Consider the following 19,237-nt stretch of genomic DNA (forward strand, 5'->3'; position numbering starts at 1 on the left):
TACTAAGAAAAAACACACAAATAAATTGCTTATAAAAACAAATAAAATGGGAATGTGTGCTATACTAACAAAGAATTTTGTTGTGAACTTTACTTATGCTCAGTTTGTAAGTCTGAAAGTTCCTGCAACATATGATTTCTCAGCTGTATTTACCGGAAACTCATTTACTATCTCTCTCTCTCTCTCTCTCTCTCTCCCTCTCTCTCTCTCGCTCTCATATATAGGGAGAGAGAGAGAGAGAGAAAGAGAAAGTGGCTGACATCGAAAAGTCCTACCAGTGGCTGGACAAAGCTGGACTGAAAGACAGCACAGAGGTACTCATCATGGCAGCACAGGAACAAGCTGTGAGCACAAGATCCATAGAGGTGTGGTATATATACAGTGGCGATATATATATATATGTCCCTCATCCTATTCCGAGCTAAGATCCTGTGGGACTTCCAGATACAGACGGACAAAATGGTGGTGGCTAACCAACCGGACATAGTGGTGGTAGACAAACAGGAGAAGACAGCCGTAGTGACCGATGTAGCGGTTCTGAATGACAGCAATATCAGGAAGAAAGAACACGAGAAGCTAGAGAAATACCAAGGGCTCAGAGAAGAGCTCGAGAGGATGTGGAGGGTGAAGGTAACGGTGGTCCCCGTGGTAATCGGAGCACTAGGTGCGGTGACTCCCAAGCTAGGCGAGTGGCTCCAGCAGATCCCGGGAACAACATCGGAGATCTCTGTCCAGAAGAGCGCAGTCCTGGGAACAGCTAAGATACTGCGCAGGACCCTCAAGCTCCCAGGCCTCTGGTAGAGGACCCGAGCTTGAAGGATAAACCGCCCGCAGGGGCGAGATGGGTGTTTTTACATATATATATATATATATATATATATATATAGATACAGTGTAGTTGGCTGCGGTCGCGAGGTCTCAGAATCTGATCTGTGAGCAAAAGAATGACAAGATCACGGAATTGAAGGTAAATAACATCATGGAAAAACTTGCAACTATCCAACGGGTGATGGAGGGACCAGTGTCGGAGTGCTAAAAGAAACAGCTCAAAATTCTCATGAGTTGTTGGAAGACAATCGCAATCATAATATGACTACCCTTCCGGCGCCAGCTGCGGGCTCAAGGCTGGAGCCGATCTAAACAATCCCTGATAACAACTATGTTGAGACTGTTCCTTCCCATCCCATGCAAGGCCACCTGGGTTGGCTGGTAGACTGTTTACTTAGCCTGGCAGGGCGAAGGACACTGTCTCCGCTGAACTATGGACACGCATACACACACACTTACACTGATAAGCAAACACTGATCCCCCTCCCTTTCCAAACGCCTTCGATGCTTGTTTCCTGCGGGGGAACACGGCGGGTCTATGTGCCGCGCTGGAATGATAGCGCTGTGCAGGGCGGCTGCTGTGTTCGCTTCGGATAACTCCTCACCCCCCACCCATCCCCGTGGCTTGTCATGTCCTTCATAATGTTGTGCTGTGGACATTCATGTGCTTTTTTGTGCAGAGGAGTTTTTTTGTTTCCTGTTCTCATGCTGTCCTACCATGGAAGCACAGCATGAGTAGGGGTCTCTTTTTTTCCTCTTGTACTTTCCCATTGTAATGTACATTTCAATGTTTTTCTCTAATGCTACCAATCTCCGACCGGTATCCCCATGTAATGTCTGTGTTGTATGTGTAAGGTCGGGGGGCGGGGTCCCATTTCACTGCAGGGCAACCTGCATGTGACGAATAAAGCTTTGATTGATTGACAGTGGCGGTCCTAGCCTGTTTGCTGCCCTGGGCGAACACCCCCTCTGGCGCCCCCCCCCCCCCCCATCCCACCCCGGTACCCTCCACCTGCTGGGGTCACAGACGCCAACAGACTAAATAAACTGATCCACCAGGCCAGTAATGTGGGGATGGAGCTGGACTCCATTAGGGTGGTGTCTGAGAGGCAGATGTTGTTCAAGATAAGGACAATCATGGATAATACCTCCCTCCCACTCCATGACGTACTGGCTAGTCACAGGAGCACGTTCAGTGAGAGACTGAGATTACCAAAAAGCAGCACGGAACGACACAGGAAGTCATTCCTGCCTGTGGCCATCTCCCTGTACAACTCCTCCATCTAATACACTGTAAACTGCAATAGTTACACCCTTTTTACACACGCTCTTTTCTACTCTGTAATATTCTTGCCAATTTTCTTGATATTTATTTATAATCACCTCTGTTAATTCTTGATATTTATAACTTAGTGATCTGTATATATTAGTGCTAGTTCCTAAATGTGTAAAATCTGTAACATGATGTATTGTTTGGAGTTTAGTCTGTTACTGTTACTATTTTTATAATTTCTTCTTGGACCAACTGTAACCCACATAATTACTTTAGGGATTAATAAAGTATTCTGATTCTGATTCTGATTGTTTCAGGATACATGACCTGCCATTATCCAATGACACATCTGCTTACCTGTATCTTTTGCTCGTTTCTCCTCCTCTTCTTTTCTCTTTTTTCTAAACTGAGCACCTGATGGCTTTGAACTTTTCTTGTCCATCTTTAATTGGTTTTAATTTTGCACTCCAGAACACCCATCCCCCAACTCGAGGATCACCACAACATAACCTAATAGACCTACACCTTAGTTCATAGATTGGCTTTGTCTAGGGTTTATTTCTGGGATTTCGCACAACCATCCATCCATCCATCTTCATCTGCTTTGTCCGAGGCTGGGTCGCGGGGGCAGCAGCCTAAGCAGAGAAGCCCAGACCTCCCTCTCCCCAGCCACCTCCTCCAGCTTATCCGGGGGAACACCAAGGCGTTCCCAGGCCAGCCGAGAGATATAATCTCTCCAGCGTGTCCTGGGTCTGCCCCGGGGCCTCCTCCCGGTGGGACATGCCCGGAACACCTCACCCAGGAGGCGCCCAGGAGGCATCCTTGTCAGATGCCTGAACCACCTCAACTGGCTCCTTTCGATGTGGAGGGGCAGCGGCTCTACTCTGAGCCCCTCCCGGATGGCCGAACTTCTCACCCTATCTCTAAGGGAGAGGCCAGCCACCCTTCGTAGGAAGCTCATTTCTGCTGCTTGTATCCGCGATCTCGTTCTTTCGGTCACTACCCACAGCTCGTGGCCATAGGTGAGGGTAGGGACGTAGATCGACCGGTAAATTGAGAGCTTCGCTTTTACACTCAGCTCCCTCTTCACCACGACCGACCGGTGCAGCGTCCGCATCACTGCAGCCGCAGCACCAATCCGTCTGTCGATCTCCGGCTCCCTTCTCCCATCACTCGTGAACAAGACCCCGAGATACTTGAACTCCTCCACTTGGGGCAGGAACTCATCCCCGACCCGGAGTGGGCACTCCACCCTTTTCCGGTTGAGAACCATGGCCTCGGATTTGGAGGTGCTGATCCTCATTCCTGCTGCTTCACACTCAGCTGCGAACCATTCCAGTGCGAGCTGGAGGCCTTCACCCGATGAAGCCAACAGAACCACATCATCCGCAAAAAGCAGAGATGAGATTCTGAGGCCACCGAAGTGAAAGCCCTCCGCCACTTGGCTGCGCCTAGAAATCCTGTCCATAAAAATTATGAACAGAACCGGTGACAAAGGGCAGGCCTGGCGGAGCCCATCACCCACTGGGAACAAGTCCGACTTATTGCCGGCAATGAGAACCAAACTCTTGCAGCGGTTGTATAGGGATCGAATGGCCCGTAGCAATGGGCCAGACACCCCATACTCCCGCAACACCTCCCACAGGACACCCCGAGGGACACGGTCGAATGCCTTCTCCAAGTCCACAAAACACATGTAGACTGGTTGGGCAAACTCCCATGCACCCTCAAGTATCCTTGAGAGGATAAAGAGCTGGTCCAGTGTTCCGCGACCAGGACGAAAACCGCATTGTTCCTCCTGTATCCGAGGTTTGACTAGCGGACGAACTCTCCTTTCCAGCACCCCGGCATAGGCTTTCCCAGGGAGGCTGAGGAGTGTGATCCCCCTGTAGTTGGAACACAGCCTCCGGTCTCCCTTCTTAAAGATGGGGACCACCACCCCGGTCTGCCAGTCCAGGGGTACTGCCCCTGATCTCCACGCAACATTGTAGAGGCGTGTCAACCAGGACAGCCCTACAACGTCCAGAGCCTTCAGGACCTCGGGGCGGACCTCATCAACACCAGGGGCTCTGCCACCAAGGAGTTGTTTAACTGCCTCAGTGACCTCGCCCCCGGAAATTGGCGGGTCATTCCCCTCATCCCCAGACTCTGCTTCCTCCTCGGAAGACGTGTCAGTGGGATTAAGGAGGTCCTCGAAGTATTCCTTCCACCGCCTGACAATTTTCTCAGTCGACGTCAGCAGCGCTCCGCCAGCACTATACACAGTGCAGGTAGAGCACCGCTTTCCCCTCCTGAGACGCCTGACGGTTTGCCAGAATCTCTTCGAGGCAGTCCGAAAGTCTTTTTCCATGGCCTCTCCGAACTCCTCCCACACCCGAGTTTTTGCTTCAGCCACTGCCCGAGCCGCATTCCGCTTGGCCTGTCGATACCTGTCAGCTGCCTCCGGAGTCCCACAGGCTAACCAAGCCTGATAGGACTCCTTCTTCAGCCTGGTGGCTCCCTTCACCTCTGGTGTCCACTATTTGGTTCGGAGATTACCAACCACCTTGTGGCCGCAGCTCAATGCAGCAGCTTCAGCGATGGAGACGCTGAACATGGTCCATTCGGACTCAATGTCCCGAGTCTCCCTCGGAATGCTGTTGAAGCTCTGCCGGAGGTGTGCGTTGAAGATCTCGCGGACTGGGGCCTCTGCTAGACGTTCCCAGCACACCCTCACTATGCGTTTAGGTGCACCGGGTCTGTCCAGCGTCCTCCCCCTCCACCTGATCCAACTCACCACCAGGTGGTGATCAGTTGACAGCTCAGCCCCTCTCTTTACCCGAGTGTCCAGAACATATGGTCGCAGGTCTGGTGATACGATTACAAAATCGATCATCGACCTGCGGCCTAGAGCGTCCTGGTGCCACGTGCACTTATGGACACTCTTATGTTCGAACAAGGTGTTCGTTATGGCCAAACTGTGATTTGCACAGAAGTCCAATAACAAAACACCGCTCGGATTCAGATCAGGGAGGCCGTTCCTCCCAATCACGCCCCTCCAGGTCTCGCTGTCGTTACCCACGTGAGCATTGAAGTCTCCCAGCAGGACAACAGAGTCTCCAGGTGGGGCACCTTCCAGCACCCCCCCCCCCGAGGTGCAGGGAACAAACCCTCTCATCCACCGGGAAAAACCCCAACGTACCGGGAGCAAGCCGAGGGGATATTAGAATACCCACCCCAGCCCGCCGCCTTTCACCAGGGGCAACTCCAGACTGAGACAGAGTCCAACCCCTCTCCAGGAGACTGGTTCCAGAGCCCAAGCCATGCGTAGAGGTGAGCCTGACTATATCTAGCCGGTACCTCTCAACCTCACGCACTAACTCAGGCTCCTTCCCCACCAGAGAGGTGACATTCCATGTCCCTATTGCCAGTCTTGGCAGCCGGGGATCAGTCCGCCAGGGCCTCCGCTCCTGGCCACCGCCCAGCACACAATGCACCCGACCCCTATAGCGCCTCCTGTGGGTGGTGGGCCTGCAGGAGGATGGGCCCATGTCTCCTCTTCGGGCTGTGCCCGGCCGGGCCCCATGGACTAAGGCCCGGCCACCAGACGCTCGCCCTCGGGCACCCTCCCCGGGCCTGGCTCCAGGGCGGGGCCCCGGTAACCCTATCCCAGTCAGGGTAAACTGTTCCCTCGATGTTCTCTTCATAAGGGTCTTCTGAATCGCTCTTTGTCTGGTCCCTCACCCAGGACCAATTTGCCATGGGAGACCCTACCAGGGGGCAAAAGCCCCCAGACAACATAGCCCCTGGGATCCCTGGGACACACAAACCCCTCCACCACGATAAGGTAGCGATTCACAGAGGATTTCGCACAACCCAGGATTCAAATCATGAATACATAATGGGCTAGGATTTACAACATTATGAATGAAATGTGCTCTATTTGAAAGCAGCCGTCCCCCTCCCCTGTCGACAGGTTGTGTGTGAGACTTTAAATCATCAAACTGTAAATTATAAATTTTAAATTGTTATTGATCCCTTTACCCCTAGTCCTAAAGTGTATATTTATTTTCTTACTCTTCTTATATTTATTGTTTGTTTACTTGGACTGCTGTAACTGGAGCCTCGTCGTACTGTATGTATTGGAGATGACAATAAAGTTTACTTTGACTTCAACACAGCAGCATGCAGGCGCACTGAGGGCTCTCACGCTCACTTTATTTCGAATTTCGAAAAAACATCGGTGCAAATTATAATGTATCATAATGTCTGGTGTTTTCGTGTTTGTTGGTTTGTTTTTATTTTGTTTTATTTTGCTAGTTGGTTATTAGATGCTGCTCCAGCCAGCCAGAGAATCCCCCGCTGCCCCGCCCTCTCCTCCCTGTGCCGCAAGCAGCAGGCGCACCTCGCAAATGGAGGGCGCCCTTACTCCCAGCAAATGTGTGATAGAAAACCAATCGGTGCCTATGTCATCTCCAAAATGCAGCATGAGGACGAGCAACTTTTTTTTTGGAGATCCCGTGATGCCCCCCACCCCACGATGCCGGCCATGTAGTCCCTATCAAAAACTGCTACTGTATATATATACATAGATAGATAGATAGATAGATACATACACACACACACACACACACACACACACAAAATAAGTCTTCACCTAACAGAACTGAGATACACTCCAGCTTACATGGGACACTAAATTGGATAAGAGCAAAAAAAAATGGATGGATGGATGTGCATGTTTATTTTCTCTCCTTGCTAGAATAACTGAAAGATCTGAAAATGCACTTTACAGTAGAGGTAGAAGTCGAAGGCCAGTATAAGCAGTATGAAGGTTAAACTGGATATTTTTTGGTAACATCATTTGTAGATGAGGAGGCCCAGATTACACAAAACATGTTTAGTCTGCCAAGTTGGCATTGTTAAAATATGAAAAGTGATAAAACAGAATTTAATTTCACATTCTAACTGTGATTTCCACCATAGAATTAACAGTAACTTCTAATAGTAAAAGACATACATTCTTAATTTTCAAGTAAAGTTAACTAATTTATATAAGTCTATGGAAACCTATTGCAAAATACACATTTACAGGGAGCAAGCACCCCCCCCCCAAAAAAACCCCCAACAAAAACAAAAAAACAAAAAAACAAAACAAAACAATAACAAGATTATGAACAGAGATGAAAGTATTCTTGTTAAAACAGGACAACTGTAATCTATTACATCTTTAAACACAATGTTTTCTGTGTTATGCTATACATATTTCAAAGTATTTTGGTCTCCAAGAATTTTGATTTTGTGTATTTTCAGATATTTTATTTTCATTTTCGGTGCTACCCTTAAAGCCTGTACTTCTTAAACATTTTGTTGTTTGACTTAAAAAAAAAACCTAATTTTTGGATCAAGTACTGTGATCCATGAAAAAGAAAAAGAACCAAAAAATAAATAAATAAAAATAAAATAAAAATAAATAAAAAATCCTTCTGTGTTTTTCTACACTGAACTGAAAAAACTTACCCCAAAACTTACCCCATATTTCTGGCTTTGTGATTTCGTCACTTAACAATCAATTGGTATGTCTAAATTACCACCAAACCTTCTTTACTTCCACTTTCATTTGCACATTTCATTAGCTACACCTGCTTTAGGCATGTAAACGTTGTCACAATGACATGCTTAAGTTCATACTGAGGATCAAAATGGAGAAGAAAGGAGATTTAGGTGACTCTGAACATGAGCTATAGCAGCAGAAGACCACACAGGGTGACACTCCTGTCAGGTAAGAACAATTGATAAGTCTTGATTTCTGCTGCAACATTTGGCGTTCAGACTTCTTGTGTTTCTCAAACTTCTTTCATGAGCATTACAGTGAGTTCACTGTGTTCAAACAGCCTCCACAGTCACCAAATATCAGCAGCCATGTGATGATGTCATGTCAATATGGACCAAAATCTCTGAGGATTGTTTCCAGCACCTTGTTGAATCTGTGTCTTGAAAGTGTAACTAATGAAGTCATTATCAGTTCATCATCAAAGATCTAAACCCACTTGAAGGGGCTCAGTGAAGTCACTTCTATGAACATTTTAATCAAAAAAGATGTTTAACAAATAACAGAGTTGATATTTTTCCTAGTGAGCAGCAACAATATGACTATTTTACATGTAAGTCACCGTACATGTAAAACATCGTGTCCATAATGCCTGTTATCCATGTGCGTGTTACTAATGTTTTTCATTACAGTCTCTGCCTGCTTTGGCTTATACTTTCAGTAATTAACACTGCAGATGTCGTAAAATATCCACTGCCAGCCGGTTTCTTTGTGTTCACAGTATATCACTCATGGTTTTCTCCTTTCTTCCTTCCCGAGTCCACACCGAGAAAAGTGTAACTGCGAGGCCTCTCTGTGGGCATTAATGTGGACCTCACTTTGTCGTTCCTCTTTTCCATCAGGGCAAGGCCAGGTGTTATGTAAGATGGCTCATACTGTCAGGGAAACAGAAAAAGAGTATCAGATACTGGCACTACGGCACTATAGTTATCTACTTCTCACAGATCAGTGAATTAAAAGTTAATGCTACCTTTGTTTTTCAACCTGAGGGTAATTACAGAGATAAAACAGACTACTTAGTTTCTTTTTTTCACTGTAAAACAGTAGAAATGATTCTTGTCGCTTCTAAAATATTTGATAATAGATTACATGTGATCTCACTCATACAGACGATAACTTTTTTAAAAATTTGATTGTAGTTTTTAGGGGTCACCAGCCAAAAAGGCTGAAAACCCTTTGCTAATTTGTACTTTCTACATGTATATTTATCTTTTACTTGCAATGATTCAAACACATGGATTTTACTAAAAGGAAATTTCACTAAAAATAATTGTTTTCCTTTCTTTTGGCTTCTTATTACTTACTTCAGAGTTCTAAGATGATAACTTTTAATACTGAGGAGAAGAGATATTTGCAAAAGGCCACTGTTATGTTTTTGTGGAGTGACAATTGACTTAATTTCAGGTTTATTTCTATAGTGCCAAATCACAATAACAAGGTTCTTTATATTCTAAGGTAAATGCACTGCAGTGTAAGTAAAACCCCAAACTTTCAATTTATCTCCGATGAGCAGCACTAGGAGGATTCTTCCTTCTAACAGGAAGTAACTCCCAGCCAATCCAGGAGCAGGGAGAGGCAGCCATGTGACATAACCTCTCACAGGGATTAAGGGGAAAGAAAAAAGGAGAGCACAGACAGCAAAGGGAGAGCTGCAACGAATATCTCTCTAAGTCCTTCAGTTAGTTAGTTGAATCTGCACACTTACAGTGGGCCTGGTATATCTCGGCACTGAGACTCCTTTCTTTTCATGACTTGTAGCTGCGTCTTCCTTGCTCAGATCCCACATGGACTGGGTATGTATACTCTTTGATTCTCTCTTAAGCAGTCCTGAACTGGTCTGTGGAATTTTCCTCATGATGTCGCTCAGAGCGCTGAAGTTCTCGTTGCCGTGCACGCTCAAGATTAGCGGCTTCTGACAGGAGAGAAATACATCTTAGCTTTGCTAGGAGCTCCATATCAAGATGAGATTGAGTGTTTTGAAAGCAAAAGCAGGTTACTTACTCTAGAAGATGGATTGTTCACCATTTTTGTTGCAATATCATCTGTTTTACTCTCCTCTTCTGCAATAGAGTACCTCCTTGCCTGAAAAGAGTAACGCCTGTGCGTTGCCTCGTTTGCTTTGTCATCATATCTAGATGTATTTCTGGTATATAAAGTCGTGCTCCTCTCTGTGGGGTGGTGCCTGGAAGTGTCTCTCTCCATGCTGCACTCCATCCAGTAGGAATAAAAAGTGACAAATTTTATTTTAGACATTTTAGACCATTTGAAAATCAAACAACTCTGAATAAATGCGCAAAAGGAAAGCTAAGGAAAGCTAAATTATAACCGCCGGGCTTTATCCTTTTTTAAAAAAAGTTTTCCTTGTGTGAACATGTCATTTGAATATAAAAGGATAGAAAAGTAATTTAAAAAAAATAATCATACCAACACACACACACACACACATACACACACACAGAAGAAAAATCTGGCATTATTTTAAAGTAGGTACAGTTAAAATGCTTATGACCAGCTTTTCTCAATAAACCACAGATGTGCTGGATACAATAGAGTACAATATAATCTACAAAATACACAATTTGGACATTAAATTATTATTTATACAATTACTTCAATAACTTATTTTGGTGCCAGATATTTGGACATGACAACTTACCTTTTTGTTCTTTCTAAAGGAGCTGGCTGCGTTGATAACGACTCCCTGCTCCTAAATCAAGACCAAGATCAACAACCCATGGAAAAAACAGAGACAGCTAATTGTCTTAATCATAGCATAGCTAATAATAGGACTCACTTGAAAAGTAAATTTTCTATGACATTAGTTGACTCCGGAGGCAGATTGTCTTTGACCCTGTCAAATACAAATATCTGTAAAAACATCCTACAAACATATACAAATAGATATATTTGGACAAGAAATTGCCAAAGAAAAAACTTGTATCTTGTTGATCTTACCTTTTCGTTCTGTCTGAAGTATCTGGCTGTGTTGATAAGGACTCTCTGCTCCTATTAAATAATCAAGATCTTAAATGTTTGTGCAAAAGAGCTAATAGTCTTAATAATAGCATAGCTCATAATAACACTCACTTGAAAACTGTTGATTTTTCTATGTCAGTTGCCACAGGAGACATGCTTCCAGATAACCTGTCAAATATATAAATCTGTAAGAACATCCTCAAAATATAGATATATTTGGGCGCAACATTTTAAAATGAATAATTATTTTTCCTTATATCATGTTGATCTTACTTTTTTATTCTGTCTGAAGTAGCTGGCTGAGTTGATACGGGCTCTCTGTTCCTGTGAAAACAAATAAGATCCCAAATATCATCAGCCTGGAAAAAACAGACCCTTAATAATCTCAGTCATGCCACAGCTAATAATAAGACTCACTTGAAAGTTGATTTTTCTACTACATCAGTTGCCACCGGAGAGATTTTGTCTTTGGCCCTGTCAAAGACAAAACTCTGTAAAAACATCCTAAAATATTTATAAAAAGATACATTAAAAAAAACAACTAACTTGTATCTTGTTGATCTTACCTTTTCGTTCTGTCTGAAGTATCCGGCTGTGTTGATAAGGACTCTCTGCTCCTATGAAAATAGTCAAGACCTTAAATGTTTGTGCAAAAGAGCTAATAGTCTTAATAATAGCATAGCTCATAATAACACTCACTTGAAAACTGTTGATTTTTCTATGTCAGTTGCCAAAGGAGACATGCTTCCAGATAACCTGTCAAATATATAAATCTGTAAGAACATCCTCAAAATATAGATATATTTGGGCGCCATATTTTAAAATGAATAATTATTTTTCCTTATATCATGTTGATCTTACTTTTTTACTCTGTCTGAAGTAGCTGGTTGTGTTGATACAGGCTCTCTGTTCCTGTGAAAACAAATAAGATCCCAAATATCATCAGCCTGGAAAAAACAGACCCCTAATAATCTCAGTCATGCCACATATAAATATTTATAAAATGATACATTTGAACAATAAAAAAAAAAAGAAAGAAAAAAAAATTACTTGTATGTTGTTGATCTTACCTTTTTGTTCTGTCTGAAGTATCCGGCTGGGTTGATAAGGACTCTCTGCTCCTATGAAAATAGTCAAGATCCCAAATGTTTGTGTAAAACATCGACATGGAAAAAACATCTAATAGTTTGAATCATAAGCGTTTACTAAGACTCACTTGAAAGTGGATTTCTCCATGTCAGTTGCCACTGGAGAAAGGCTGTCTGTGATCCTGTCGAATTAAAAAATCTTTAATAACATGCTGAAAATATACATATATTTGAAAATGACAGTCTAAAAAGAATTCTTTTTTTCTGGTGTCTTATTGATTCTACCTTTTCGTTCTCTCTGAAGTAGCTGGCTCTGCTGTCAAAGGCTCTCTGTTCCTATGAGCATAATCAAGATTCCTAATGTTTGTGTAAATCATCGACATGGAAAAAACATAGCTAATAGTTCGAATCATAACATAGCTTTTAATAAGATTCACTTGAAAGTTGAGTTTTTAACAACTTCAGTTGCCACTGGAGAGAAGTTTTCTTTGAATCTGTCAGATACAAAAATCTGAAAAAAACATCCTGGAGCACAAAATATTGAAAATATCCATTTTTCTATTCTGGAAACTACTCAGAGAATGATACAAAAGGGAGGACAGGTTAAAGAAAAAAAGCAAGAAGATGAGCTACAGGTTTGGTTAAAGGACAGAATAAATTGGCCATGAGAATTTTAAATATACCTGCTGTACTCTGACATATTTATTCAAAGATTCGGTAATGGTGTGGAGACTAATTCAGATACACTACCTTCTTTTATCCACAATATAGTTTTGGTTGTTAGTAAATCCATCCATTAAAGGTGTGTTTTTATCTAACTGCATGCTGTTCTGTAGTGGCATCTCCAGCTTCACCACTTCTCCATGAAGATACAGAGGACTGGTTGGCAAGCTGCTTTCTTCTGAAAAAACTCCCATCTTATCCCAGTCCAGAGGGGAAACAGCACGTGGGGACGGAGGGTCGGTGATATCGGGATCAACAGAGATCCTTTTCAGGAGTCTGACATCTGAAATGTCTTTAAGCTGATGGTTTTGGTTCACATGGGTTGCAGTGGAAAGAACTGGGAGTGAACTAGCATACAAAATCCTGAACTCCCGGTCAAATGCGTCAACAGCCGGTCCCCTCAGGACGGTGATCAGCTGCCGGTGCAGGTGGGTATCCGTCCAGGTGAAGCTGCAGAATTCAGCAACAATGTTTTAAATCACTTTCAAGCATGCACGCCTTACATGTAAAGGAAAGCAGGTGGAAGCCAAATCTGTTTACCTGTAGCTGCCGTGAATCACTGTGTCTAAATCCACCAGAAGGAATTTCTCGTTCATTTCCCCAACCAGCTTTCTTCCATCCCTCAAACCAAAACTTCTCCCACCAAGAGCTCGGACTCGTATGTTCTGTCAAAACACATCGCATTACACTGAAACCTGTGACAGAGCCAAAAGCTGAATCGTCACATTGGTGTGAACTGATGTGTAATACTGTAAGTACTGTGGGTACAAACAAGACCGTGATCTTGATATGGTTAAGTGGTGCTTTAGGTTTCAAGGTGATATAATCAATGCAAAGGAGTTTAGGCTCGATTCCCTGAGGACACATGAATGAATGTATAAAATGGCACGCAACAGGAACAGCTACGACTGCGTTTACACTTGGATTTAAATGGATTTTGTGGAAAGGATTGGATAGAAGTGTAAACAGGGTTTTAATCCCGAATTTTTTCCAAGTATGGCTGAATTCTGCCCTGAATTTTACCTTCTGTTCATCTATTTCATCGGCAGCTCTAATGAGAACGCTGTGTTTGCTTGAAAGCAATACTAACTCCACTGAATGCTGTGCAACCAGTTTAGCTATGTGGCTGATTCTCTGCTACATTCCTACCATCAGCTTGTCAAAGCACAAAGACAAGACCTGCAGTTTGAGTTCCAGCATGTGTGCACAGAGTCAAGTGACTCAAACTGAACTAAAACAATAAAACTAGATGTGAAAAACATTTTTAACTAAAATAAATACATAAATTAGACTTTGGGAACAAATATGTGCTTATATATGTCACTACAGTAGCATGGGACATATGGGAAGTGTTTTTAGTTTCATTCTTTGTCAGCTTAAACAAATTTACCACCACATTGAGCACAACGAGGCTTTGTTGCACATGTTAAGACCAGGATAGCAAATGAAAATATCCCATTCCACAATGCGTTGCTGTGTTCGACTAAAATCTTTGTTTTATTTACTGCCATGTGTGAAGGATGGCTGCTAGGTGTGTGCTGATTTGTATGTGTTGACTCACTGGATGGCAGAGCCTGTTGGACGAGAACTTCTCCTGAATGGACCTTTGGTTCAGGATGATGTAGACAGGGACGCCCCGAGAGGCAGCCCTGTGTAAATCTCCAATTATTGCACTATCTGTCAGTCTGTCTACCACGATGGCGATTACCTGAATCACACAAAAATATGCATGTATATAATTTAGCCTACATTTTAAACTAAAGCCCACTTCTTTCAGTGTTCAGGCCTGTAATAACAATATAATCATAACAATAAGAAATAATGACATCATAATGGCTTAAAGGCTAAAAATTGATGGTTAATTATCAAAGACATATCTAACCATAAAAGTACATTTTTTTAAAAGGAAGTGCTGCCTCTAAGCCTTTTTCTACAGGAAGTCTACAGGAGGGCAAAAAACCCCATAAAAATATTTAACTCTAGAAGCAATTCAGCAAGCGAAACAAATAAAAGCATCTTCATCAGGGTCTAAGCATATAACTAACTTCCTTTTAGATATACTGAGTTTATGTACTTCATATGAAATCATAAGCTGTATTTATCCGTGAAAATAATGAATCCAGTTGAAATTTGCGTACTTGTCTGGCTCTTTGTAAGTGCCGTCTGATCACCTCTCTGACTGAAGGTCCCCCTTCTGCAGGAGGGCTGGTGTGGACTGTGACACTTGCCGTTACCGACCAGGGGATTTTATCAGGCCAGCCCAAATCCAGGCCCGGGACCGGCACGTCCGAGTGGCAGGGAAAGTAACTGGAACAGAAGTCATCCATCTCCGCGATGTTCTCTGCTCCATTCTCATGTTGTAGCCGCGGCTCGTTGAAAGAGTAGCTCTGAACCCAGCTTTTCAACTGGCTGACCTCTTCAGAGGATAAGAAGCAGTTGGGGAGCTCTTTGACGACTGAGCTGTAGAAAGCCTCTGGTCCAGCGCTCAGTAGCTTCTCCACTGCCTTTCTCTCCCTCTCACTATAGATGAACTCCGGGGAGGACTCATCCACCGGCAGGAAAACTGTATTCTCATCCAGACTCTCCTCGTTGTTTGACATGACTGCAGTCTTTCCCGGCAATAAGCGTTTCCTTTTTTAAAGTGATGACACTCAACTCATGTCGCTCTCCAATCAAGAAAAACTGATATTTTCATTCACTCCTCCAGAAAAGAAAAAAAGGCACACAATTTCCATTTATGGCAGTTCAAAAATATCTTGTCCTCGCTTGCAGGCAGAAAAAGCTCGAGTAAACTTTATGATTTTGTCCCCTAAAACAACCAAAAATAAAATAGGTTGAAATGTTTGATGAATAAATCAGCACTTTGTGAAACTCACCTCCTGGGCAGTTTGATCTCTTGGGCTCAAGTGTGATACTTCAGCTGAGAGCAGCTGTGATTCTTCTGTGTGTGTCACCTCACCTACCTGTTATCTAATTTCATTAAACGCTTCCACTCCTTGTTGCTGACACCATTCCCAGATTCCAGACATACTGCGCAGCTGACGGATCGCTTCAGATCACAGACGCCCTGGCATGACTCTACTTTATCCCCTCTGTCTTCACAGCTTATTTTGCCGGTTTCCGATTGTAAAGAAGATGCATATACCTGTGTGTGAGGCGTGTAGTGGATTATAGTGCCATGCATTCTTTATTTGAGAAGCTGTCGTGCGCCACACAGTGTTTTTTTTTTTGGGACCGGTCCAGCCTGACTGGTAAGTTTAATACTGTATCTAGCTCTGCATCAAACGGTGATAGGTGTAATCTGTAAACTGTTTCATTTTGATTTCTTTGGAAGTGCTTTAACGAAGCCGTTTGTGTTTCTAAAGCACGATAGCGCGGGAAAGAGTTATCACTGATTTGTTTTTCCTCTACAGTTCTGCTGTTCCGTTGAAAATGTCCTGAGGTTGCTTTGAAAAGATAAACAGCGAATGCCACAAATTGGTGAGCGATTAAATGACAAAGCGGGAGCAACATTTTTGCAGCCACAGCGTTATGTCGTTAGATTAAACCTCCTCTGTGTTACACACAAAGCACTTACTGAGAAACAAAGGAAAGCCCACAAAGACTGAACCCTTTAAAACACAGGAATGCTCTTCAGCCCAGCTCTGAGTGCATTTCCTTTTAATGAGTACATTTTCTCATTGCATAAAAAATATATATAAACATTAAACACAGCAATTTATACATGTATTTGCTCGTGTTAAAAAAAATACTTCCATATTAACACGATCACTCAATTATTCTGTAGTAACTTTGAATTCCCTGGAAGCAGGAATAAGAAAACTGAGCTGTGGCATTTAAAGATGCACTTCATTCTGAGTCATCTTATTTCCTCATCATGTGTGCTTACTCTTAACTGGGGAGCAGAGGGACAGAAAGAGAAAGAGAGAGAGAGACAGATAAGGTTATTGGGCTCTGAATAAGGTGCCTTCGCTTCCGCTTCTTGTTGGCTCACTGCTTCTTGCGCAGGTGGATGTACAGGACTCCACTCAGGAGAAGCAAGGGGACGCACAGCCACGCCAGGATGAAACAGTAGCCAAAGTGTCCTTTGTTCAAGACTCTTGAGTCATCAAAAATCTCCTTTCTGTGGAAGGTGGAGATGAGGCAAGCGGCAAAGTCTGTGAAACCTGCAAAAGTTTTAAAATAAATAAACAAAAAAATCATATTTTAAAACCACATTAGAGAGTGAGTGACATTGCCTAATTTTACAGACTTCAGGTGAGATGATGAACCAGATACATTGGTTCACACTAACACCTGTCTGTTATTGTTACACTTATGCATTTTGTTCTTTACGTTTATTTACAGTACTGTGAGCAGAATTCCTCAGGAGTCCTAAAGGCCCAGCAAGGGTGGTGGGGGGATGAGGCACTCAGAAGAAAGAGGAGCATTTCACCTTAATGCACATCTATCATGACTTCCCAAAATGTCAGTACAATCATTTTAAGGTTTTAAATATCATGGTTAGTTTTCTCTTTTATTTAGAGAAGACAAGTCATGTCAGGACATTTGACATATCAGTGCTTTCCAACCTCCAAGAGCTGTCTGTTATGCTCTACCTCACTGGTTTCTAAAGATGAAGCATATATATCCCTAAAAACAAAAAGATTGTCGGTTTGTTTGGTTTGTTCTGATTGGCTGCCTGTCCCAAACTGAAAGTTCTAACTGCAGGTGGGAGGGGCTTCTGTGTCTTTGGAATATATGCTCTCGCTGAGCGATTATCTGAACATCTATTAACCGAGGCTTAAGGAATTACTTGTACATACTTTTGCCTCATTATCTGAAACTTGGGTCTTGAGCATGCACAGCTGTATCAGCAAAAAAAATAAGGAAAAACACAATAAGCTGACTTTTAAAGGTTAAAAACACTTTTTTTTTTAGTTTTAAGCAAGTGGTAATAAGACAGGAGCTAATACTGAATTTGTTGAAGATACAGCTGTGGTTTAACACACAGTGGTGCTCTAGTGAGCCACAGTTTAAAGGTGTGAATCGTGCAGTTGCTTTGATTACAGTCACAACCATCAGGCTACACAAACTGTTGTCAGACCAGTTTATTGATGTTTTGAACTGCAGATGAGATAAGAAAACTATTTGATGACAAGAAAACTAACATCTTTGTCAAATTTCTACCTTATAGAAGAAAAGCATGATTCAAAAAGTTTGGAAAAATATGAAAGCAACTGTTTTTATAATCAAATCAATGTAATGCAAGTGTCCAGTCCAATTAACACAGGTTTAGCTAAGCTGTTAAGGCCATAAGAGAGTGAAAATGTAAAATTCTCACAGGTTACTCTTTGCAAAGAAAAAAGAAGTCATTAAATACCTGCAAAGGCCTGACAGAAGCCTGTGATGTAGAACAGCCTTCCTCTGGACATGGTGAACAGCTGACCCAGAAAAAGCAGGAAGGAGATTGAGGAGAAGACCACAGAGAGGACCATGAGGGCCTGGACAGACTGCAGCCAGTCTGGAAGAACAGGTTAAAGGAAGAGCATGGCTCACTATGAAGCTTTGAACTGTTATGCAATAGCCAATGATGCAGAAATGAAGTTAGAAATACTTTCTTACCACTTTCATTGGTAGCAGAACACAACCAGGCTTCTGTGGCATTGTCATACGTGCAGTAATGCCAGAGGTTGGAGACTTCTGATTCTGTCCAAACCCACCAGGTCTAAAGAAAGAAAGAAATTAAAAGTATGCTCAGTCACACATTAAGACAAATATGCAGAAAGGCACATGGCACAAATCTACAGCTGGTATGTTGAGAAGCACCATTTTTTTGCTCAGCGCTCTTCGTATGACATACAGAGTAACAGTGACATCTGTTGATAGAAGAGGGTAAATTATTTAACACCATTTTCCACGTCTCACCTTCTCAAGGGTGGCAATGACAAGCATGGCCAAGGAGAGCAAATGCAGCACGACTAAGGAGATGAGCAGGAAGACCATGGCTATTCTGAGAATTGAGGATGAGCCTAGAATCGGGTGTGCAACTGACCCTGTGAAGTTTGGGAGAAAGTAAAATGATTAATTATTAAAAGATTTTATAATTAGTCAGTAAAAACTCCTCTTTGCTTTCTTCTTTTATGCTATTTAAAGTGGCCAGCAGATTTCCGTGGCCTGACACACTGGACTCTTTGTCTGCTTCTGGCCATTTTCACTGACAATCTCTGCTCATTTATCAAGGCACAGGCACGCCACACAGAAGGAAGTGGATGCAGGGGAGTTGCTCCATCTCTTTAGACTCTATCCAGTCTCTGAGGAGCACATGAAAACATCTGCACCCTGTAACATCTGTAAACAAACATGTAGTATGATACTCTTATGCTCATGATCGAATACTGTGGCTTCTACTTTTTAAAATCTGGATATAAACCTCCAACGTTTAAATGCACAAAGTGTGAAAATCATATTAACGTATATAAAGTTTTTAACACTTTGTCAAATGATCAATGATGCTGAAGCCTTTTTTTGTAAACAGACCTCGAAGTCAAAATATAAAAGCACAAAACAAGTAAAACAGTTAAAATCTTTTGATAAGTCAGCAAATTTACTAAAACTTAAATCAAGTCTTTCCTCTGTGTGACTAATAACTGTCACTGCGGTAACAGAAGAGAGGAAAATAAACACTTTCCTGAATATTTGGGAAGCTCAAAGGGGAAATTACATCGTTAAGTAACACTCTTCAGTTTCAGTTCACTAACACATCTGGATAAAATTATT

At 42.8% G+C, this 19,237-nt stretch overlaps 2 protein-coding genes and 1 long non-coding RNA gene across 16 annotated transcripts in view; 1 reads left to right on the top strand and 2 right to left on the bottom strand.

Moving 5' to 3' along the window:
* Positions 1-6,812: 6,812 nt before the first annotated feature.
* On the bottom strand, positions 6,813-15,705 carry fam83e (family with sequence similarity 83 member E). Of its 11 annotated transcripts, none has more exons than XM_019359258.2 (20): positions 15,355-15,705; positions 14,617-15,179; positions 14,040-14,186; positions 13,019-13,143; positions 12,506-12,928; positions 12,041-12,091; positions 11,884-11,937; positions 11,738-11,788; positions 11,529-11,579; positions 11,367-11,423; positions 11,234-11,284; positions 11,085-11,141; positions 10,941-10,991; positions 10,779-10,835; positions 10,647-10,697; positions 10,486-10,542; positions 10,348-10,398; positions 9,693-9,894; positions 9,397-9,603; positions 6,813-8,566 (listed from the first exon to the last, which is right to left on the bottom strand). In XM_019359258.2, the coding sequence occupies exons 2-20, from the start codon at positions 15,076-15,078 to the stop codon at positions 8,417-8,419; spliced, it is 2,355 nt and encodes a 784-aa protein (XP_019214803.1). In that variant the 5' UTR covers positions 15,079-15,179; positions 15,355-15,705; the 3' UTR covers positions 6,813-8,416. The 11 variants fall into 11 exon arrangements, with proteins under 11 accessions (XP_019214803.1, XP_019214802.1, XP_019214805.1 ...); XM_019359257.2 differs by having other exon boundaries at positions 14,617-15,287; positions 15,442-15,704; XM_019359260.2 differs by having other exon boundaries at positions 11,234-11,278; positions 14,617-15,705.
* Positions 15,642-18,465, top strand: LOC112846906 (uncharacterized). The gene is made up of 3 exons (XR_003220122.1): positions 15,642-15,729; positions 16,826-16,945; positions 18,395-18,465. It is a non-coding gene; the product is annotated as an uncharacterized LOC112846906 (long non-coding RNA).
* Positions 16,122-19,237, bottom strand: part of emp3a (epithelial membrane protein 3a (MAM blood group)) — a 37,146-nt gene continuing 34,030 nt past the window's right edge. For all 4 annotated transcript variants that reach the window (XM_025907240.1, XM_019359267.2, XM_005453456.3 and 1 more), the window contains 4 exons: positions 18,386-18,513; positions 18,083-18,185; positions 17,841-17,981; positions 16,122-16,644 (listed from right to left, as the gene is read on the bottom strand). In XM_025907240.1, the coding sequence (XP_025763025.1) occupies positions 16,469-16,644; positions 17,841-17,981; positions 18,083-18,185; positions 18,386-18,463 (498 nt within the window). In that variant the 5' untranslated portion in view covers positions 18,464-18,513 and the 3' untranslated portion in view covers positions 16,122-16,468. The remainder of the gene's footprint in view (positions 16,645-17,840; positions 17,982-18,082; positions 18,186-18,385; positions 18,514-19,237) is intronic.

The sequence above is a fragment of the Oreochromis niloticus genome, linkage group LG5 (genome assembly GCF_001858045.2).
Source record: "Oreochromis niloticus isolate F11D_XX linkage group LG5, O_niloticus_UMD_NMBU, whole genome shotgun sequence".
In the NCBI taxonomy this organism is placed as follows: domain Eukaryota; kingdom Metazoa; phylum Chordata; class Actinopteri; order Cichliformes; family Cichlidae; genus Oreochromis; species Oreochromis niloticus.

Bases quoted from the DNA above. Each gene is read 5' to 3' on its own strand.
- fam83e (XM_019359258.2), bottom strand. From the start codon at position 15,078: ATGTCAAACAACGAGGAGAGTCTGGATGAGAATACAGTTTTCCTGCCG. The intron at 11,580-11,737 runs GTAAGATCAACA...TTGTTTTCACAG, and splicing joins ACTTCAGACAGAACAAAAAG to GAACAGAGAGCCTGTATCAA. The intron at 10,836-10,940 runs GTAAGATCAACA...TATATTTGACAG, and splicing joins ACTTCAGACAGAATAAAAAA to GTTATCTGGAAGCATGTCTC.